Source organism: Lutjanus erythropterus, chromosome 12 (assembly GCF_056507025.1).
Source record: "Lutjanus erythropterus isolate fLutEry1 chromosome 12, fLutEry1.hap2, whole genome shotgun sequence".
Classification (NCBI taxonomy): Eukaryota; Metazoa; Chordata; class Actinopteri; order Lutjaniformes; family Lutjanidae; genus Lutjanus; species Lutjanus erythropterus.
Genome location: NC_139328.1, coordinates 7,559,364 through 7,578,254, shown reverse-complemented (window position 1 = coordinate 7,578,254; position 18,891 = coordinate 7,559,364). Strand labels below are relative to the sequence as shown.

At 38.2% G+C, this 18,891-nt stretch overlaps 1 protein-coding gene across 1 annotated transcript; it reads left to right on the top strand.

Annotated features, from left to right (window-relative positions):
• Nucleotides 1–13,458: 13,458 nt before the first annotated feature.
• On the top strand, nucleotides 13,459–18,304 carry LOC146317519 (phospholipid hydroperoxide glutathione peroxidase-like). Its single transcript, XM_084731904.1, has 7 exons — nucleotides 13,459–13,575; nucleotides 14,458–14,552; nucleotides 15,104–15,248; nucleotides 15,503–15,654; nucleotides 16,918–16,942; nucleotides 17,075–17,134; nucleotides 17,982–18,304. Exons 1-7 carry the CDS (start codon nucleotides 13,510–13,512, stop codon nucleotides 18,012–18,014), a joined length of 576 nt encoding a protein of 191 aa, XP_084588030.1. The 5' UTR covers nucleotides 13,459–13,509; the 3' UTR covers nucleotides 18,015–18,304.
• Nucleotides 18,305–18,891: the final 587 nt, after the last annotated feature.

Genomic DNA, 18,891 nt, shown 5'->3' with positions numbered 1-18,891 from the left:
GCTGCGATAGCCAGCAGCACATCACACATCTTGATAGTCTAAAATGACATGAATCCCAACAAGTACATTTCCAACTGAGACATTTTCGCTATTGTTTATCTGGCATGACTCATGTCCTCTTTTCCAACCAGTATCTCGTCAGACTACGAAACCTTTGTTGGGGAGTTATATTCATCTATTCATTGACTTTGGGGAAATAGATGCAGCCTCTGTTCCTTGAAGTCAATTTTCTTTAACAAGCTGCAGCAGAGCCACTATTCTGCTGCAGCTTGTTCCAGCCGTATTCATGTCTTTTTATGCAGCGGAGCCTGTGCACTGATCTGCCAATCAGGTGAGATCCAAAATTATCAGCCTGCCTTCAACTTCGCTGAAGATCACAGCGAGAGTCAAACGCAGCTCATTTGGCTTGTTCTGTAACAGAGCAGTTACTGCAGGCTTGAAACTGAGCCAAAAAAACCTCCCCAGGATCAGAGAGAGGCTTTTACACTCAGCTGAAGCAGAACCTTTTTTATGCTGAGAAGAAAAACACGCTGAGAGTACAACACTTTGTTAAAATCTTGAAAAGGCATGCATTTGACATTTCACCATCCTGTCAAACAGCTCTGTTTCATTGCTTAACAGTTAATAAGAGGCTACGAACACTGTGAAATGTTATCTGTTACCGAGGGCTCCAGAAATGCCACACCTGTCGCTCAGGTACAAGTGCCTCCAGATCTACTCCTGCCGCTCGACATTTCTTGTCATGGACATACCCCGCAATGAAAGATCGTCTATTCAGAAATATTTGCAAATGAACTGATAATAACATATGCAAAAAATTCTTTGAATTCTTGCAAATTCACTCTGTAACTGGCGGTTCTCTCGTCTTCTTCATACCTGATTTCTCCCCGCACATGATTTTCAAATCACATGGAAATAAATGGAAATGCAAAGACTGCCTGAAAAGAAGGAAGCATTCCTCCAAAACTCTTGAAACTCTGCTGCATATACTAGTTTAGATTGGTCAGCAGTAATATGAAGTGTGTCCCTAAGTACCAAAAGTTTCAAAATGTTGGCAAGGACTGATGAAACAGTTTCTGTAAGGAGTCGGCTGCACTCAGAATCAAGTCCTGGCATCCCAGTCAAGTCTTTGGCACTCTGAGCCAGAGTCTCCTAAAGATTTTGTTATTCAGGCGTCCCAGTCGCTCCAGCTCGACACCAGCTACTGTCCTGAATCCTGTTAAAAGGTTAATGAGCTGCGCCCACCTCTGACAGACATACTGTAGCACTTTCAGTTTCAGTTGAAGAGTTCAGCTCTTGTTTTATCAGATCACACAGTCTTTCATCTGACACTTTATAGTTTTTTTTCCCCAGTCTTTGTGCCAACTCCAGGCATGCTGTTGCTGAGTGTCTTTTTTCATTTCTGTACTGTCATGTAGCACGGACTCACGCATATAGGTTGCACTGCACTGTGTTTTCTCCATTGGAAGGGGTCCTCTCAGGCACTTTACAGTGCCGCCTGGGCCACTTCAGAGAGCACTTTATCGGATTTTATTTGCCATACGAGCACTTTTGCGTTGTTTTTTCAATCATGGGGGAAGCACCCTTTGAGTCCACCAGGGGTCTTTTTAATTAATTGTTCAGCTCAGAAGTGGGAGAATTCTCTAAACCCATAAAGGAACGCTTAATCCTTCAGTTTATCTGCAAACTTCAAAATCGGCAGAGCGATGATACACTATGTACCTTCATATTTACACATTTGTTGTTTAACAGAGAAGCATCAGTGCATTTTCACTCCCTTTGAAATAATTCAGATAAGGGGTTAGTAAACAAATATGACGTCTGAGAAGTGAAGGAGCATAATACTTTAAAGACAGCAGGTTGAGGTCTCACTAAGCCTCACACATATCTGATTTGTTTAAAGCTCACACGGTTACAAGCAGGTCAGGCGCTAGAAGCTAAAACTGTTGGCATTAAATTTATCTCCGGTGTGGATTTGAGAGATATGGATGTAGGACGTAGTGAGCAGGGCTGCCAGTTGCCTGTCAGCGTAACGCAGAAGCTTTGAACTTGTGTTCACTCAAGGAAGATGGAGGGATAAGAAGGCTGATCTGGACTATTGAGATGCAGTCATGGGAAACAGACTGCTGAATCTGTTGCCTTGCCAACCAAGCCCCTCAGAGTGTGAGGGTTAAATGTAAAAGAGTCTCTGCCAATGCAAATATAGGTTGCCATCTGTTTGAATTACACTCCTTTTGTTACATATTCAAAAACATTCAGGAATGTGGCGGCGATGTTTGGATTACTGGTCCTAATGTGAGTTTGATATGAAAGCAATATGCAGACCTGGATTATAATTACAAGACCGCCCATATGCCTCTAAAGGTGCTGGGATATGACGGCAAGCACATGTGGGCTCCTGATAAAAACATCTTTTACTGCCATTGCTGCAGGTAAAACATATCATATATCAAGAAGACATAACAAGCTGTATTTTTTAAATGAAATTTGACAAAAACTAGAAAGAATATGTTCTTTAGTAGACAGTATTAGACCCTTTATTAGCCCTAATTAGAGACATGTTACAATAAAACTGTACTGTAAGCTAAAGTGTATTATTTCCCACCGTTATAGTCTTATTCTGAATCTTTATTATAGATTATAGAACTCAAACTGGATCCTGATTTAGATCACTTTAAACATGTTTTGTCTTTGTTGCTGAGTCTTTTGTATATTAAAGGCCCAGCTAGGGACGGGCATTTCACATTAGCTTAGGCTATAAAAGCTATGCAGTGGTTAGCACTGTCGCCTCACAGCAAGAAGGTCCTGCGTTTCAATGCCCCAGCTGGCTGGGGGGTCGGGGAGTTCGTGGCTGGGGTGGGGCCTTTCTGTATGGGGTCTGCATGTTCTCCTCGAGTCTGTGTGGGTTCTCTGCAGGTACTCTGGCTTCGTCCCACAGTCCAAAGACATGCAGCGTAAAAGGTTAATTGATAACACCAAACTGTCCTTAGGTGTGGATGTGAGCGTGAGTGGTTGTCTGTCTCTATACGTCAGCCCTGCGATGAACGGCCGACTTGTCCAGGGTGTGACCCGCCTCTCGCCCAGTGTCAGCTGGGATAGGCTCCAGCCCCCCATGACCCTTCGGGAATAAGCGGTTATCCTCGCATAAAGTCTAATAAGGGTAAAACAGTGGAAAATAGTACACTTCAGTTTGCAGTACAGTGCTGTTGTAGTGTGTCCCCAATGACCCTTAATAACATCTAATAAAAAACATATTATCTCTAGTTTTTATCTGATTTCATACAGAGCACGACTTGTTATGTTTTATTAGTATACTGTAAAATAAAGCACACTAGCAAAAGGAACCTCTAACTGTTTCATGCGACTTAATTTTTTTGATGTAGGAACCTTTGCGCTCATTATTGTTGGCTGATTCCAAGTCGCTGTCAACAAATCTAGAGTAAAAACCTGAATATTTAATATAAAATCCAGAGTTGCTCTGTATGCAAGTGATCAGCATGTCAGATCATGTGCCACTCAGACATGACCAGCAGATTGTAGAGTACGTCACGCAGCGTAGTTATCCTGAAAAATGAAAGACAGTCATTTCCTTTTTTCATCTACTCGGGTGACGCCAATTTTATATCTGCTTTAGAATATAAGGCAAACTTCTGAGACACATCTAAAGTTTTGTGGCCGACTTCATTTCTGTCTCTGACTATTAATCTCCAGTGGAGCCGACAGAGATACGGCGAAGGCAAGAAAACAGCAAACTTGTTGCTTAGGAACAGTGAGAAATAACCCTAACTTTTCTTGAAGCATCTGATCTTATCTCCCATGGTGCACATAGCTGTGTGTGTGTGTGTGTGTGTGTGTGTGTGTGCATGTGTTGTGGGGGGTGGTGGCGGTTGGGGGAGTCAGGTTCAGCAGAGGTTGTTTCTAGGCAACTGTTTTTTTTTTCTCCTTTTAATATGAAACATGTTTGTTTTTCTGTGTTTACCGTCTGTTTCTATTCATTATAGCCTACGTTTTTCACAAATACTATTTCTCATCATTTGGTTGGGGTTAACTGGCTCTCTGGTGTTTGACCCAGCGTAACTCTTTGATGAGGAAAAAAGAAAGACAAATGATAAAGCTGCTTTCCACCACAGGGAAAAAAAGGTCCCAGCATTCATTAACGGATGATAGTGTGCAGTTATATTTCAATATAGATCAGAGGTGTTCATGTTCTGCTACAGACTTTCATACACACTGTGTTTGGATGGAGTAAAATATGCATACTCTAAACCTTAAAGAAGAAATATATAATATATTTACTGTACTAAAACATGAAATGACCATGATATGTCATCAGAGCTTAAGTGAGAATGAAAAATGCCTCTAAATCAAATTGTCTCAAACCATCCAGTTATTGAAAGTAAAAAAAACAGACTCATCTGGCCTCTGTAGAGCCTGTTAGTCTTTATTTAGATCAGGGCTGCTCAAACTGGGGTGCCCGGACCAAAGTTGGCTCACCATAATGTTTGATTCGGCCCATCAGACGTTTCTAGCTTTAATTAAGAATGAATATATAAATTGTTATTTATGCTGTTCTCCTTTGTCTGCCTCACCTTTCCAGTCTATCTACACCTGTCTTGTTCAATAGAGGCAAAAGCCCCCAAAATAATAGAAATAACTCTCTCAGGCGGATAGAGCGACTCTTTACACAGGAAGTTAATGGAACTTGGGATCTTAGTATCGTTTTGTATCTTTACAACACATCGGGTTTGTGCTTTTGGTTCATGGCCCAACAGTAAGTTTAAGTTTCGGCTCTTGAAGGGAAAAAGTTTGTCCACTCCTGATTTAGATTTTACAAACAGTCCATGTTCCCTCACAAACAGCAGTGAGCTCAAGTTAAAGCTGCCTGTTGGACGTCCTGGAGCAGCTTTAATCCTCCATCATAAAATAAAACTGTGCGAGTCATTTTGAATTAAAACAGTTTAAAACAGTGTTTTAGTTTAGAACTAGTTATGGGCCTTTTAATGTTTACTTATTTTTCCTGGTTAATAAAGTTATTATTAATGCTTGTTTATTAACTGGCCCCTAGTGTTCAAAGAAAAGAGTGTTCACACAGGCCTTTTATAATACATAATGGCCAAAATATAACATTCTTACTAACAGTCTCATGACAGAAAATGGGTACGGTGTCCTTGAAAACAAAACATCTTATTCTGTTACTCTGTGGAATGTCAGTTCCTCCTTTCAAGGGTGCAGCTTCGTCCTCACACGCTCACACACTCATGTCTACGTACAACACAGTTATTTCAGTTCATAAAGTTCAAACCGTATATAAAGTATAAAATCACCATATTTTTCTGACAAACGTATTGACTTTTTATTCATTTTCAGTGTATGAGTTCATGAAATTTCTATGAATTATATGCATTTTCTTATCCAGTTTTTCTTTTCTTTTCATTTCTTCATTACTTCACATAAAGTTGCTGATATTGAGTTTGACATGTGACGCAAAGGCCTTTTTAAACAGCATCTACATTTCAAAGTGATCTGTCCCTGATTATGAGGCAGATTTCTTTAATTAACTTATTCTTTCTTAATTTTCATATTGATTTTAGGTTGCTCAACTTTACATCTGGTCAATAAAAAATAGCCTTTTGGTTAATTCGGGTATGTTTATAGTAATGTTTAATAATATGTTCTGTCTCCAGAAAATTGATTAATTTTAATGAATGAAGTCCACACCCCGTCACCTGTCCATCCTGACAACCAATCACTGACCGTTTTTCAAAAAGGACGCCCAGAACACATCTACATGAAAATATTCAACAATAGTCATAGCGCCACCGACTGGCAACAGGAAATGACATGTTTTAGACTTGTCATTTGTTTTTTGTTTGTTTACTTGATCAAATCTGCCTGAAACTTAACTTGATCAATAGTAGTCCAGGCCTGATCATATGATATGAGTTCTGTGGATGGGAGTGAGATGTGTACTGAGCCGCTGGATGAGAGCAGCGACTGTCACCCTGCAGACCATTACATTAGCAAAATAAAACAAATGTCTCCCCAAAAATCGGTTAATAAAAACAATTATGGATTCAGCCCATCAATATAGGTGACATTTATATCAAATCGCCCAACCATGCTGTGCACTGTGGCTGTGAAATTACAGCTGCAGACTGGAGTTGTTCTAAAGTCATAAAGTAAATTTCACCTCACTTCGTCTCAACCACAGCTTTTCTGTAAAAGTGGGATAAACAAACACAAAGAAGAGGACAGAGAAGTTAGTGCGACTGCACTGCAAAACATGGTAGAGAACTCTTTACATAATTTCCATCATTTTCTTTTGCTGTGAAAATCACAGAAGCGCTGCACTGGGGTGTTATAAGGTTAAGAAAAAACACCGTGAAGAGCCTGTCGGTGGCCTGTGGTTAGTATTTTTTTCTTGCCAACGTTGGAAGCCTACCGGACCACCAAAAAACTATTTTTTTTTGTCATGCCCGCCTCCCCAACCATCCTCCCACGAGGAGGTTGCACATGATAGCATGAGGCTTTGCTAGCGCCGCAGGCTAAGTTAGTATGACTGAGCATTATTACCGGATATTTTGACTTCATCCTTTTTAAATATATTTCACCGGATAAAACCTGCAATTACTGACTGTCAGAAACCCTACAGTCTTTCATTTATTACACTACAGACCTCTAGTATAAAGCTAAAAATGCTAAAAAAAAATATCTTCACAAAAAGCCTCTGGTTAACTTTGTTTTTATTTCTACAACAATCTGACAACTGAAAAGACTGAAGCTAACTCACCCAACTTTGCAAACTTTATTCTTACTTTGAAGTTCAGTCCACACCGTCCTCTGCCAAGGAGTTCGGTTGATGTCCAACAGTGGCTGCATAAAGTGGCGGACCTCACAGTGAGTGACAGGCGCTTCGCATTTGAAAGATGTCATGTGACTACACCACTTTGCAGAGTAAATTCAATTGTGTCGTTGTACAAAAGAAGATTAGCTGGGATTACATAAACACATATTGTTAGTTTCTTGTATTTAAACAAATGCAGATTAAGTCCAGGACTGCATTTTTTTTCATTCCGGGTAGGAATAACTGTTTTTATTTGCCTGTTTCACATTGATTAGGGTTAAAAATTAATGCAGAGTATTCGCTGGATGAGTAATAATGTTTAATGGTTAAATTGAGCAATATGTTAATGGAGTCTGGCAGGCAGTCATTGGACTCCAGTGCCACAGTGTGTATTTTCAGAGCAGAGGGCTTTTGTTTTAAGGATACTGACAGACAATCGACAGTTATAATCAGCTGATCAAATTCACAGTGGACACGCTGTTGCTCGTCAGTGTCAAAATGCAGTGTCACATGTGAGCTTCGAGTCTGAGGAGGGAAGGGACGGGGGGGAAACAATTCGCTGCAACCATAGATTGTATATTAAATAGAACCTCAATTTTTTACATGGTTGTTTATTTAGCTGCATTATAACACATTAATTTATTTGTGGTGCAGATTTGTCTTCTCATTTTTGCCTTAAACTTAAGCTCGTTAGGTTTCAGCATGTTCTAATTTAGCTCAGTCGCATCCATCTTTTCCATACACATGCCTGCAGCACGCATGAAGCGATGCTCGACCGTTTGACCTGTAGAAGCTGTTGGCCTGCTGCCCAGTTCTGCCTCTTAACAGAGCAGTTCATTAAATCAGAGGTCCTCGATTTTTTTTTTTTTTTTTCCCCAGCCAAGGACCTCTTGAGAGATAGAAGATATACCCCCTCATGTATGTCCCTTGGAATAATTTGATGCAGCTCATTTTGCAAAACCTGACAACAATGCAAGAGAAATGTATTAGAATGGATTAAAAATTGTTGCATCATGTCAATACAGAATAAACGCATATCAAGTGTGTGCATACAGAAAATCAAACATGGATTCTTATTATTTTAAATATTATTCTAATCTAATTAAGCCTTTTGTCAATAAATTCATACATTTCTTTAACCCATGATAATTCGAATGAAAGAAACTTTTCACACCTTGGCAGCCTGCCACAGACCCCCGGGGGTCCCTGAATCCAATTAGAGAAACAGTGCTTTAGATTATAACCAGTGAGCAGAGGTCAAACAAACAAACACACAAGCAAAGACCTTTCAACAAACAAGCAAACAAACTACAGCTTTCTTCATACGGTATTTCGGGTGATATCAAGCCTGTTGCACAGTTGTAAGGATGACATACGTGTGTCATGCAGCAGTTTGAAATGTCATCGTGTGACCTTATTATCCTCATCACTTTAATTACAGCTGCATTAGTGTGTGTGTGTGTGTGTGTGTGTGTGTGTGTGTGTGTGTGCGTGCGACACATGCAGGTGATGCATTTTACATAGATTTTCTCAGTTTCACGATATATTATTAATAAGTGAACAGTTGTTCTGCACAGTTTGTGTGAGGTAATAAACAATCATTTCATTTCAGTGAAGTAGAAAAACGCATGCAGCAAAAAAACCTATTGTAATATTTCATATACACAAACTGACAGTACAGGAAGAGCAGAAACTAATTACAGCGTCTGCCCCCTACTCCTCCACACACACACGAACACACACCCTGATTGTATTGATGTCTTTTACATTAGCAGCCGTTTGATATGTGTTTTAATTGGCTATATGTGAGGTGTTTAATTAGGGGCTTTGAAGATTCAGGTGGAAACCTGTGGCAGATTCTGTGTTTTGTCAAAATCTAATTAAAAATCTCTCCGCTCAGAGGACATGGCCCCCACATCACACAAACACACTCACAGTGCTTGCCAGTTTGCTTGTGTGTGTGTGTGTGTGTGTGTGTGTGTGTGTGTGTGTGTGTGTGTGTGTGTTAGAGGGCAGACAACCCACTGCTTCCACTAACAGCGAGTTTGCAGGCAGCATCCCTTTTAATTATCCCAGACAGTCGTTTGCCCTCGTGATCCAGACAGTCAATTTGGTCAAATGACTTCTTATAAACCTCGGCGATGATGGAGTCTCATGACATCTAAAACTGTATTAGTCTATATCATCATTCATCATCATCACACGTTTGGTCATTAAAAAGAGTTGAACAGAAATGTAGTTCAGCTTCCTCTGCTTACGTGCCTTTTATGTAATAATCACCAAATTTCTAATTCAGTTCGACACCAGCCATAAAAAATACCATATAGTTTTAGAAAGTAGACAAAGACCTGCCACGAAAGTGTGATTCAACCTGAGATAACAGACTGTGGATGTCTTAAAGCTGGGGTAGGCAGTATATATTTTGGCGTTATTGGGCAAAAGTTCCATAATAACTTTTGAGCATAATATAATTCAAGTCATCTGAAAGAAAACCGGACTTCTGCTCCTCCATTTGGTTCCATTTTCAAGCTTTAGAAAATCTAGTCTGTAACAGGTGACTTTGGCCAATTATACTTTGGCGGCTCCCCAAGAGCGAAGCCAAAACATCCAATCCACCGCCCCCTGGTGGCTGGCTGCAGTATAGGTCGTGAATCCAGCCTCCGCCGTTTTAATAGATTGGACACGGGCCAAACTAAAACATCAAAACACACATCAAACAAAGAGTTTCTGCCATTTCAGGCAGCTCTTATCACACTGATGTATGTTCAGTTGTTAGTTTGTCTGCTTCTTGCAAAAATATACTGACTGATCATATAATTCAGATTTCTAGCTTTTCAGTTTGTATTTTCTGATGTTTCTAAATATCATACAATAAAATTCTGCCTCAGTTGCGATAAAGTTTGATCAACTGTGTATAAATGAATCCAGGCCTTAATAGTTGGCCGAGATGAACAAAGTTTATAACTCCATTACATGAGTCAAAGTATAGATACTCCTGGTCAACTACTACTCCAGTACAAGTGAAAGTTATTCCCTGCTGTTTGACGATATTGCAATAAAAAACAAAAATATTCTCAAAACTGTAACAGACTGTGAACTCCTGTCTGATATTACATAATTATTTTTTTTATTTTATTGTTTTTTATTTTATCATATAAAAGGACTGTTACTTACAGCTGCATTGTTTTGATTCTTTCATTTTATTTTATTAATGACGGAGAGCAGAGGCATTTTAAGTTAAAAGGAAAAACTAATTTTATTCATGATGTGGTACCCTGAATTTTTGGCATCATTTCAATCCTTTTGACTCAGCATTTTCATTTGCTAACCATTAGTAATATTATGTGTCAGCAGTGGATTAACAGAGGACCTGTTCCCGTTACGAAAACACGATGAGCAAACTGACCAATGAAAGCATAAAAACCACAACTCCTTCAAGCACAGAAAACCTTTTAAAAATGTTTTATCTGGAATTAGCTAAAGGGTTCACACACTTGGAAATGCTTTCTCAGGCTGAACAGAGCAAACATTTGAAATCATATGAACGATTCTTCATTTCAAAATTCTCAAGCATGAACTTCACATGTGGCCACATACGGGTGCTGCTGTGGTGAGGAATCTTCATCTTTATCTGCTGTCATCATTTCCACTGCCACTGAACTGATCTGTTAAAAAAAATTAAATAATAACAAGCACTTAAAACTTGACTGACAGCGTAGGAGTAGTTTTTTTTTTTTTTTTTTTTTTTAAACTGACTAAAAGTCAGAAGAGAAAAAAGAAACTCAAGTAAAGTACAGACACTTGAGAAATGTACTTAAGTACAATATCAAGTAAATGTGTTTTGTTACTTATAGTTGGATTCTTGACTCAGTCTATGTCACATAATATCAATCAATTAGAATACTGTCAATAAACGATTAGCTATAATAAGTATAAAGAATGTGTATTTAACTTTGAAGGGTAAATTTAAGTTTCCCCTGACATGAATTATTACTTTTTTTTTCTGTTATTAATGCCCCATGGACACAGACAGTCATAATACATAAAGTACCAGTAAAAAAAAAAAACTACAGAAACAAACCATCAACCTTTCTCTCCAACTGATAACCTGTTGGTTTACATGTTAAGTGATTCCTTTGTGCGTTATGCCCCCCTCCGATATCCATTTTCAGCAGGGAATACATCCAATTAAAGAAGCAAAATGCTGTTTCATGGGGACTTTAATTGTGGCACCAGTCTGACGTCAGACCACTGGAGTCTATTTCAAAGCAGTGTCCCAGAACAAGGGCATGAAAAAGAATAAGTCCTTGGCCTAATTAAATTTAAGTGCAGTAAAAGGACAAAAGATGCTATGCTTTCGTATAAGAGGAAAGCATGTGTGTCTGACCTTTACTGAAGCTTTAATCACATCTTTCTGAAATCTCGATCTTGTCCTTTTCCTCAGCAGAAGTTTTATGTTGCATCCAGAGACATGAATGTTAAGAACTCTGCACACCAGTCTTTCCTAGTTAGACAGCGCCCTCTGTTGCAAGAAGACTAAAACTACAGCTCTGATAAATGATTTCCAACTGATCATGAACCAGCCACTGTCATACAAGTCAATTTTGATTCATATATGTCAAAGGCACCGCTAAAATAACACTACAGTACGATTTTAGTTCCTTAACTCTGGCACATGAATACATCAGTACTGTATATACCAGTTGTTTTTAATCTTTAGACAAAAACAAGAAAAAAGGAGAAAAGACTGTAGCTGATTTGAGGCATACAGAAGAAAGTTAATACAAGAACTTTTGTTTATAAAAACAAACAAACAAATATCCTCATTAATGCATGTGTATACACTACTGAGTAAGTACGATATCTAGTGGTCTATAAGGCTTCTTATCAAATGAGATAAGAAATATAATCTTATTTTAATGTGTAAAAGTAAAGAACTTTGCTGCAGCAAAGGCTGATACTGTACGGTATAGATTAAAGCTGTTATGATGCCAGACTTTTAAAGGCACAATGTGTAAAATATGTCCAGAATTAAAAAGAATAGTTCAACCCCAAATCTCAATTACATATTGCTCCTCTTGTCTGTAGTGACATATGTATATCCATCTCAATAGTTTTGGTGTGAATTGCTGAGTTTTGTACATATCTGTCATAGAGACGTCTGCCTTCACTCCTATATAATGGAACATTGTTGTGACCACTTTCATGCAGGAACTACTTTCTTTCTGCAGCACAATCTTCTGGAACTACTTTCTTTTTTAATGTGACACGTCATCTGACAAAAAAAAAAATGGCACTCGAAGAAGAAGGGAACCACTGAGATTGAGCAGCAGAAGAAGAAGAAGGTGCCACATAGGCCTGTCCTCTGTTGTTGCCCGTTGTTTCCATGGAAGCTGACCTGCTCCCATCACACAAACGTGTTTAGGCAGGAAGTCCAATGTTAGATTTCCCAAGAGACCCTCATCCTGCCCAGTGAGTAGCAGGTGAGCACATACCTCACGTTCAGTCACAGTCTCTCAACATGTCCTCTCATGTCACCTTGATGTTCTGTCTTTATTTTAACTTTCGGAGTTGGTAGAGCTTAAAAGCTTAATTGCAAAATATATAAAATTGCTGTGTCTGGGAAAATTACAAAAACAAGTTGTCTAATCCATCTTTTAAGCTAACAGTTAAGTGGCTTTTCTGTTACTAAATTAAGCCTTATGTTAGACAAAGAGCCAAAATATTTTCATTTTTACATTTTTTAAATGGTCATTTTTAAAGTAATATATGAGTGAGATGCATTTATGAGACCAGAGCTGAAGTCATCTCATATTTCACTTGTGTAAATCTATTATGTTTGTTCATCAGGATGTGTAGCTACACTGCAACTCTGCATAACCCTGCTGATGTACTGTATATATAGTTTTTGATAATGTTTGAGTTTTTAAAAAATGTAAATGAGCATTTATTACCAAATCTTTTTTATTGCAAATCTGAACAGTAATAAACATCTGCCAAGGGTTAAAGGGTTAATTAGTTATACAATGAAAAAACAAAGAAGAAGAAGGAGGAGGAGGAGAAAAAGAAGATCAAGAGGAGACATTCAGCAGTTCAGTTTAGACAATTAAACAGTTCACACATATTATTCAAAGTGTTGGTGTTTATAGAGCGCCGAATACTTTGTATTGTTTAATTTCATGTATAACATTTTAAACAATGGTTCTCTGTTATAAAATTTGCTTTTATGAGTGTGAAATTTTTCTAAGATAAAAAAAAATAATAATGACCTGCTGACGTCATAAAAAAAACAGTACATATTTATGCAGTAGTGAAAACGGAGCATGAATATTAAAATGAATATGGGCAATATCTTTCCACTGAGACAGAGTTTAAATCTATTTATTTCCAAATCTGTTCACAAAATTAAAATTAATCTACGTAAATTTATTTTGTATATTATTTTGTAGAAATACTGTTTTACTGTTATTCTAGATAAGATAAAGTACTTTTGGTATTTTGGTGTTTGTAACAGTTCTAACAGTTTAGTTGTGACTGTTAACGAATACAGTTGTATGTCAAGCCTCGGCAGTTAACAAGGTGGTCCCATAGATATATAGATATGTGAAGTCGGTGGGCGGAGCTAACGGGTCACGTGACAGCAGTCGTCGGCGGTGCCGGCCGACATGTGGCTTCCGAGAACTGCAGTGTTGTTCGGTTTGATTGGGAGCAGAGGAGCACTGAGAAGTATGGTGAGTAGACAGAGACCGGTTATGTCCGCCTGTTTCTTTATATTATATTTATATATATAAAACATTTATGTGCCTGCTGATGTTTTCCTGCCAAACAACACGGAGGTCAGACTTAGGATTTCTATTTTTAAATGAGGTGTAACGGACAAATGTGTCCGACGTCGATGCAGCCGCTGACGCTAGCTTCGTGTTACGGCTTGGTGTTAGCATTTGGATGTCAGTTTAACGGTCACTGACTCATTTGAATTAGCGGTGACTGTTTAACGTCCAGACCAGGCTGGGTCACGACATTTTAACTCAAACGTGTCCGTGTCTCTGCTGTGAAAATGCGACTGCTGTTGTATTAGCGTGTTGTGCTGAAGAGCTAGCATTGTGACCATTTAAAGGGATTTCTATTCTGGTAAAGTTGCTAATTATCAGTGGTGATAATCTACACACAGGTGGTGTAATCAAATCAGGGGCGCTCAGTTCACTTCCTCGTTTTGATGCCAAGCGATAAAGGCGGAAATCCCCAATCTATTTAATATTAGCTAATATATATATACAGTATGGTGTTGTTCATACTTTTGAGCAACATGGAGATGCATTCAGGTGACTAATAGAGGGCTTTTCAGTTTAAACCTATTTTTGTATGAACTCACGGGTGCGAACATGACTAGTGACACAAATGGGCCAAAGTGCACTGAGTATTAAGACAAGTGTTAAACTTCCTTGCCTTTCCTCCCACTTATCTGACTCATTTTGCGTATTTATTGGCCTTTTACTAATGTATGACCTTTGGTTTGCTTTCATGGACTTTAACACTGATAACTTCTATCTTCATCTTTCTTGTTCAGTCACACCCTGACCTAAATACAATCTCCATTCTTCACCTGTCTGCAGTGCGCTCAGGTGGGAGACTGGCAGAGTGCCAAGTCAATATACGAGTTCTCCGCCAAGGATATCGATGGCAATGAGGTGTCTCTTGAAAAATACAGGTGAGATAAATATAGATATAACACCATGTGTCTTTATCCTCTAATGAAGGCTCAGGAATAATGATTCGTATGCAGTTTAAGTAAACAGTTTTCATGTTTAAACTTCACAAATAAACCATAATTTGTAGGGATGCAGGATAAATATTGGGGCTGATAAATTATTTGCCATTGATGGGTCATTTAATTTAGATTTTTATTATGTCAATAATTAAATCATAGCCTATTAATACTATTTAATATGTGACTTGACAGATTATGTCAAAGCATTTCATTTCAAATCTCAGGCAAAATGCTCTGTAAAAGCTTAATTATATTTGTTGTGTGTTGATGTACTTTACTCCCCAGTTTGGGAACCACTGAACTACACATTATCAGAACTTTATAAAATATGAAAATGTGAAATTATCAGTTATCTTATTGTTATTAGCCAGTAGAAGCAGGTAATTATTAGTGATTGTATTGGCTGAAAAAAATAATAATTTTGTGCCTCCCTAAGTTGCACAGTTGTTTTCTCAATTTAACCTCTTGCTTGTTCTGTTTTTCTCTGCCAGAGGGTATGTGTGCATCATTGTAAACGTAGCCTCTAAATGAGGAAAGACCAGGGTAAACTACACTCAGCTAGCGGGAATGCACGCCTCCTATGCTGAGAAAGGTTTACGCATCCTGGGCTTCCCATGCAACCAGTTTGGATCGCAGGTAACAAGAATAAACTGATGATAACACAGCTTTTGTTTTCCTTATTTGCATGCATGAATATTGTAAGTGTTGCCATTAATGCAACACATGAGCCTTAAACTGTTCATCACTGTGCTTTTTGAATGAAGTAATCTGGCAGGATGAAAGCATGTAAGAGACATTACTGAATACATGTATTAATACAGTGTAAAGCTTTGATAGCTCAGTTGCAAAACATTCCAATTTTCTAACTTGTATTTTTCTGTATGATCCAGGAGCCGGGCACTGAAGCAGAGATTAAAGAGTTTGCCAAAGGTTTCAATGCTGAGTTTGACCTCTTCAGTAAGATTGATGTGAATGGAGACAACGCTCACCCTCTGTGGAAGTGGATGAAGGCACAGCCCAAAGGCAAAGGAACCCTGGGAAAGTGAGTTATTGCTCTATTTTTCTGTGTTAATATTAATTATTTTAACAGTGGCATAGGATTTTTCTTTCAGTTGCTTAGAATAACTGCTTAGACCCTGTGTATTACATCATGATTGAGTTTTGTTGGCAGTATATCATTGTTATTAATTAGCATTCTGTATTAGGCCCCATTTATTTCTTAGGCAGCATGCTTCCTTTGTGTAACAGTTATCTGTGAGAAGTTGAATGAATTTCTGTTTTTTAAAAAGTGTGCCATCTATTTATATTCATGTCATCCTGCAAGAGATGCCACATAGTTACAGCCATAAATCATGTTGCATTTCTTTAGTTTTAACTTGGTGTGAGGACTTAAACAATTTTGTTAAGCTGGGAGTTGCCATGTCTCCCGTGATTTCAAATGTACTCATTATGGGTGACGATGGTGACCAAAACTACAAGAATAGGACCTGTACCGATTTGGTAAACCCTGGAATGGGAACACTGTGTCATACATGTCCTGTTTTGTTGCTGTTACTTCATCCCACTAGTTTCAAGCTTTAGATGAAGTTGTGAAATGTTTTCACAATGGCCTTGAAGAGATTATGCTATCATGGTTCCTTCACTGACTGAGAGCTGGTGTTTCTGTTAAAATATAAGTGGTATAAACTGAGCATACAAATAGGAAAGCAGAAACATAGATTATGCTGCAGGAGTGGATTTAGAAGTTAAATTCTATGAATTAAATCATCGTCCACCCTGGAAACTGTCACCATCTTAATGAGGGCCTGACCAATACAGGGTTTCAAGGGCTGATACTAACAAACTAAATGCACACTTATTTGCTATGATTTGTCAAAGATGACTAACACTTGTGACAAAGATATCTGTGGTATGTAGGATATTTTACAGTCTAACAATAAACCAAAAAAAAAAAACAACCTTTCACCAGTATTTTTAAGAATTATAAATAACTATAAATAAAAAAACACAAATAGAGCAAAATATCTGTATATATTAAACCTGAATTAAGATAAGGGCTACATGACGTGTTGCCTGTAAGGCTAACGAATAACATTCTGCATTATGTAACATTAAAAAAAAGTTTCATACAGGCGCATATGTATAATCAGGGTGATTATATCAGTCGGGCTCTAATTGTAGTCCATTGTGACCAGCTTGAGTTGAAACTGACTACACACTCTGTGCTCCATTTAGGATGAAAGTGCAGTCTTGTTGGTAATACCTGCAGCTTGTGTTGTAATAAGTGTTTTTCTTCTCTCCATAGTAACATCAAATGGAACTTCACAAAGGTAATTTGATAATGTAGTTTTCGCTATCCCCTTTTTAAGAAACAACTTCAGTAGAATTTGCTCAATTTTCGTACCTCAGTTGCATGAAAAATACATGTTGTCTTAATATTTTGATGCCTTTTTCCTCGACAGTTTCTGATTAATAGAGAGGGACAAGTGGTGAAGCGATATGGCCCAACAGATGATCCCAGCGTAAGTGGCACTTGCTGGACTTTGAACAATATTTCTGTGCATGCTGTGCTGTGATGTTTTTGCATAAAGTGGTTTCCTGCTATTATGATTCAATTAAAACTTTGTTAAAGAGAGAGTTTGGAATACTAAATGTGTGGTTGTCTGAGATACTTAATGATGCTCAGTATAAGAGAGGGGCACCAGCATGGTAGCTATGAAATGTACTGCTGTGGACGGGTCAGCAAGAGAAGGTATTTTAGCCATTTAAAAAAAAAAAAAAAGTTCATATAAAAATAAGCTCTTGTAATTGTTCTCTCCAAACCCACAAAACTCCGTAGGCGAAATCACTCATTTTACCAAGCAGAACATGGGAGTGGCTGATCTACTGCTGCCTCAATCTGTTAGTTTGTTTGTGTTATTGTGTGACTTCAGTGAATCTGAGCTATTCTATTAAAAAAACCCACCAGAGTCGCACAATAACACAAACAAACTAACAGATCGTAGCAGTGGGACACCAGCAACTCGCATGTCCTGCAAAGTTAAATTACTGATTTTGCATATGGTGTTTGTTTGTTTGTTTTGGAGGGAGTGATGTTTGGCTTGTGTAACGGCAGCTTCCCATCAGAAAAAAACTGTCTGATGTGGAGGTAAAGTAGCTGATGTTCTAAATATAGCATACTCTTAAACTGATAGTGAGTTTTATTCAGTAGAACTTTTCTTTTTTAAAATATGTTTTGCTGCAGACATGCTATGCAAATTATCCAAACTGTACCTTTAATCTCAAATTGCAGTGCAGTAATTATTTTAATCCATATTGTGTTGTATCTCCATCTGTCATAGTAAAATCTTCACTCATTTCTCTCTGCAGGTTGTGGAGAAGGACCTGCCTACGTACCTGTAATACCACCATGTGTTCGTTTGACTCCTGACCTCTCATGTGAACTTCAGGGCATTGGTGTGTGTGCGTGTCTGGACCAGTGACGGCCTGTCTGTAAACCCATCATTGGGGAGGGCAGGCCTGATGATCCCTAGCGTGCAACTAACCTCCAGAACTCGCTCACACCAAACCCACGAGACCATACGAGAGGACATTCAGCAGTTACCCAAAGTAGAGGCACCTCACATCTCACTTCGTGCTCCAAACAGCCATTCCTTTTTCTAATCCAAATACCATCAAGTTCTCACTTAACGTTAAGTTCGTTCATGTGTCAGTTTTATGTAAGAACATAAGATGCCATAAATTTCTGAATTGCTACTGATAGTATTATTTGCACTTGTTGAAGGGGCTGTTATTGTGTCTGTAATTCATAACCTATCATGTGATGAAATAGGAAAATAAATGCTGTCCTAAACATTTGTTTGTCAATTTAGTCAATTTACATGCACCTATTCATTAATATATAATCTGAGTGATAGTTTTTTGGCTTTGTTAATGCTTACAACAGTGTCATGTTTATTTTATATTCAAATGGCCTGTTTCATTATTGCAAGGTTCTACATTACAAAATGTAAACCACATCATAGTATGTATTGGTAAGGTAGTACTACTATACAGTTGTTTTTTTTCCTCCAAACTTACATTTTTATATGTTCAGCTCTGGTGTGCACTAATGAAAGAGAAGGTTATGCCATCAGTTAGTAGGATTTAATTAATCAGAAGTGTACCAAGTGGACAGGAAAACAAGGACTCATAAAATAAAGCATTTCAATGTCAATACAGCCAAGGTCAGGGGTTCTTAACTTTTTCAACTTTCAACTTTTTCATGCCAAGTACACTC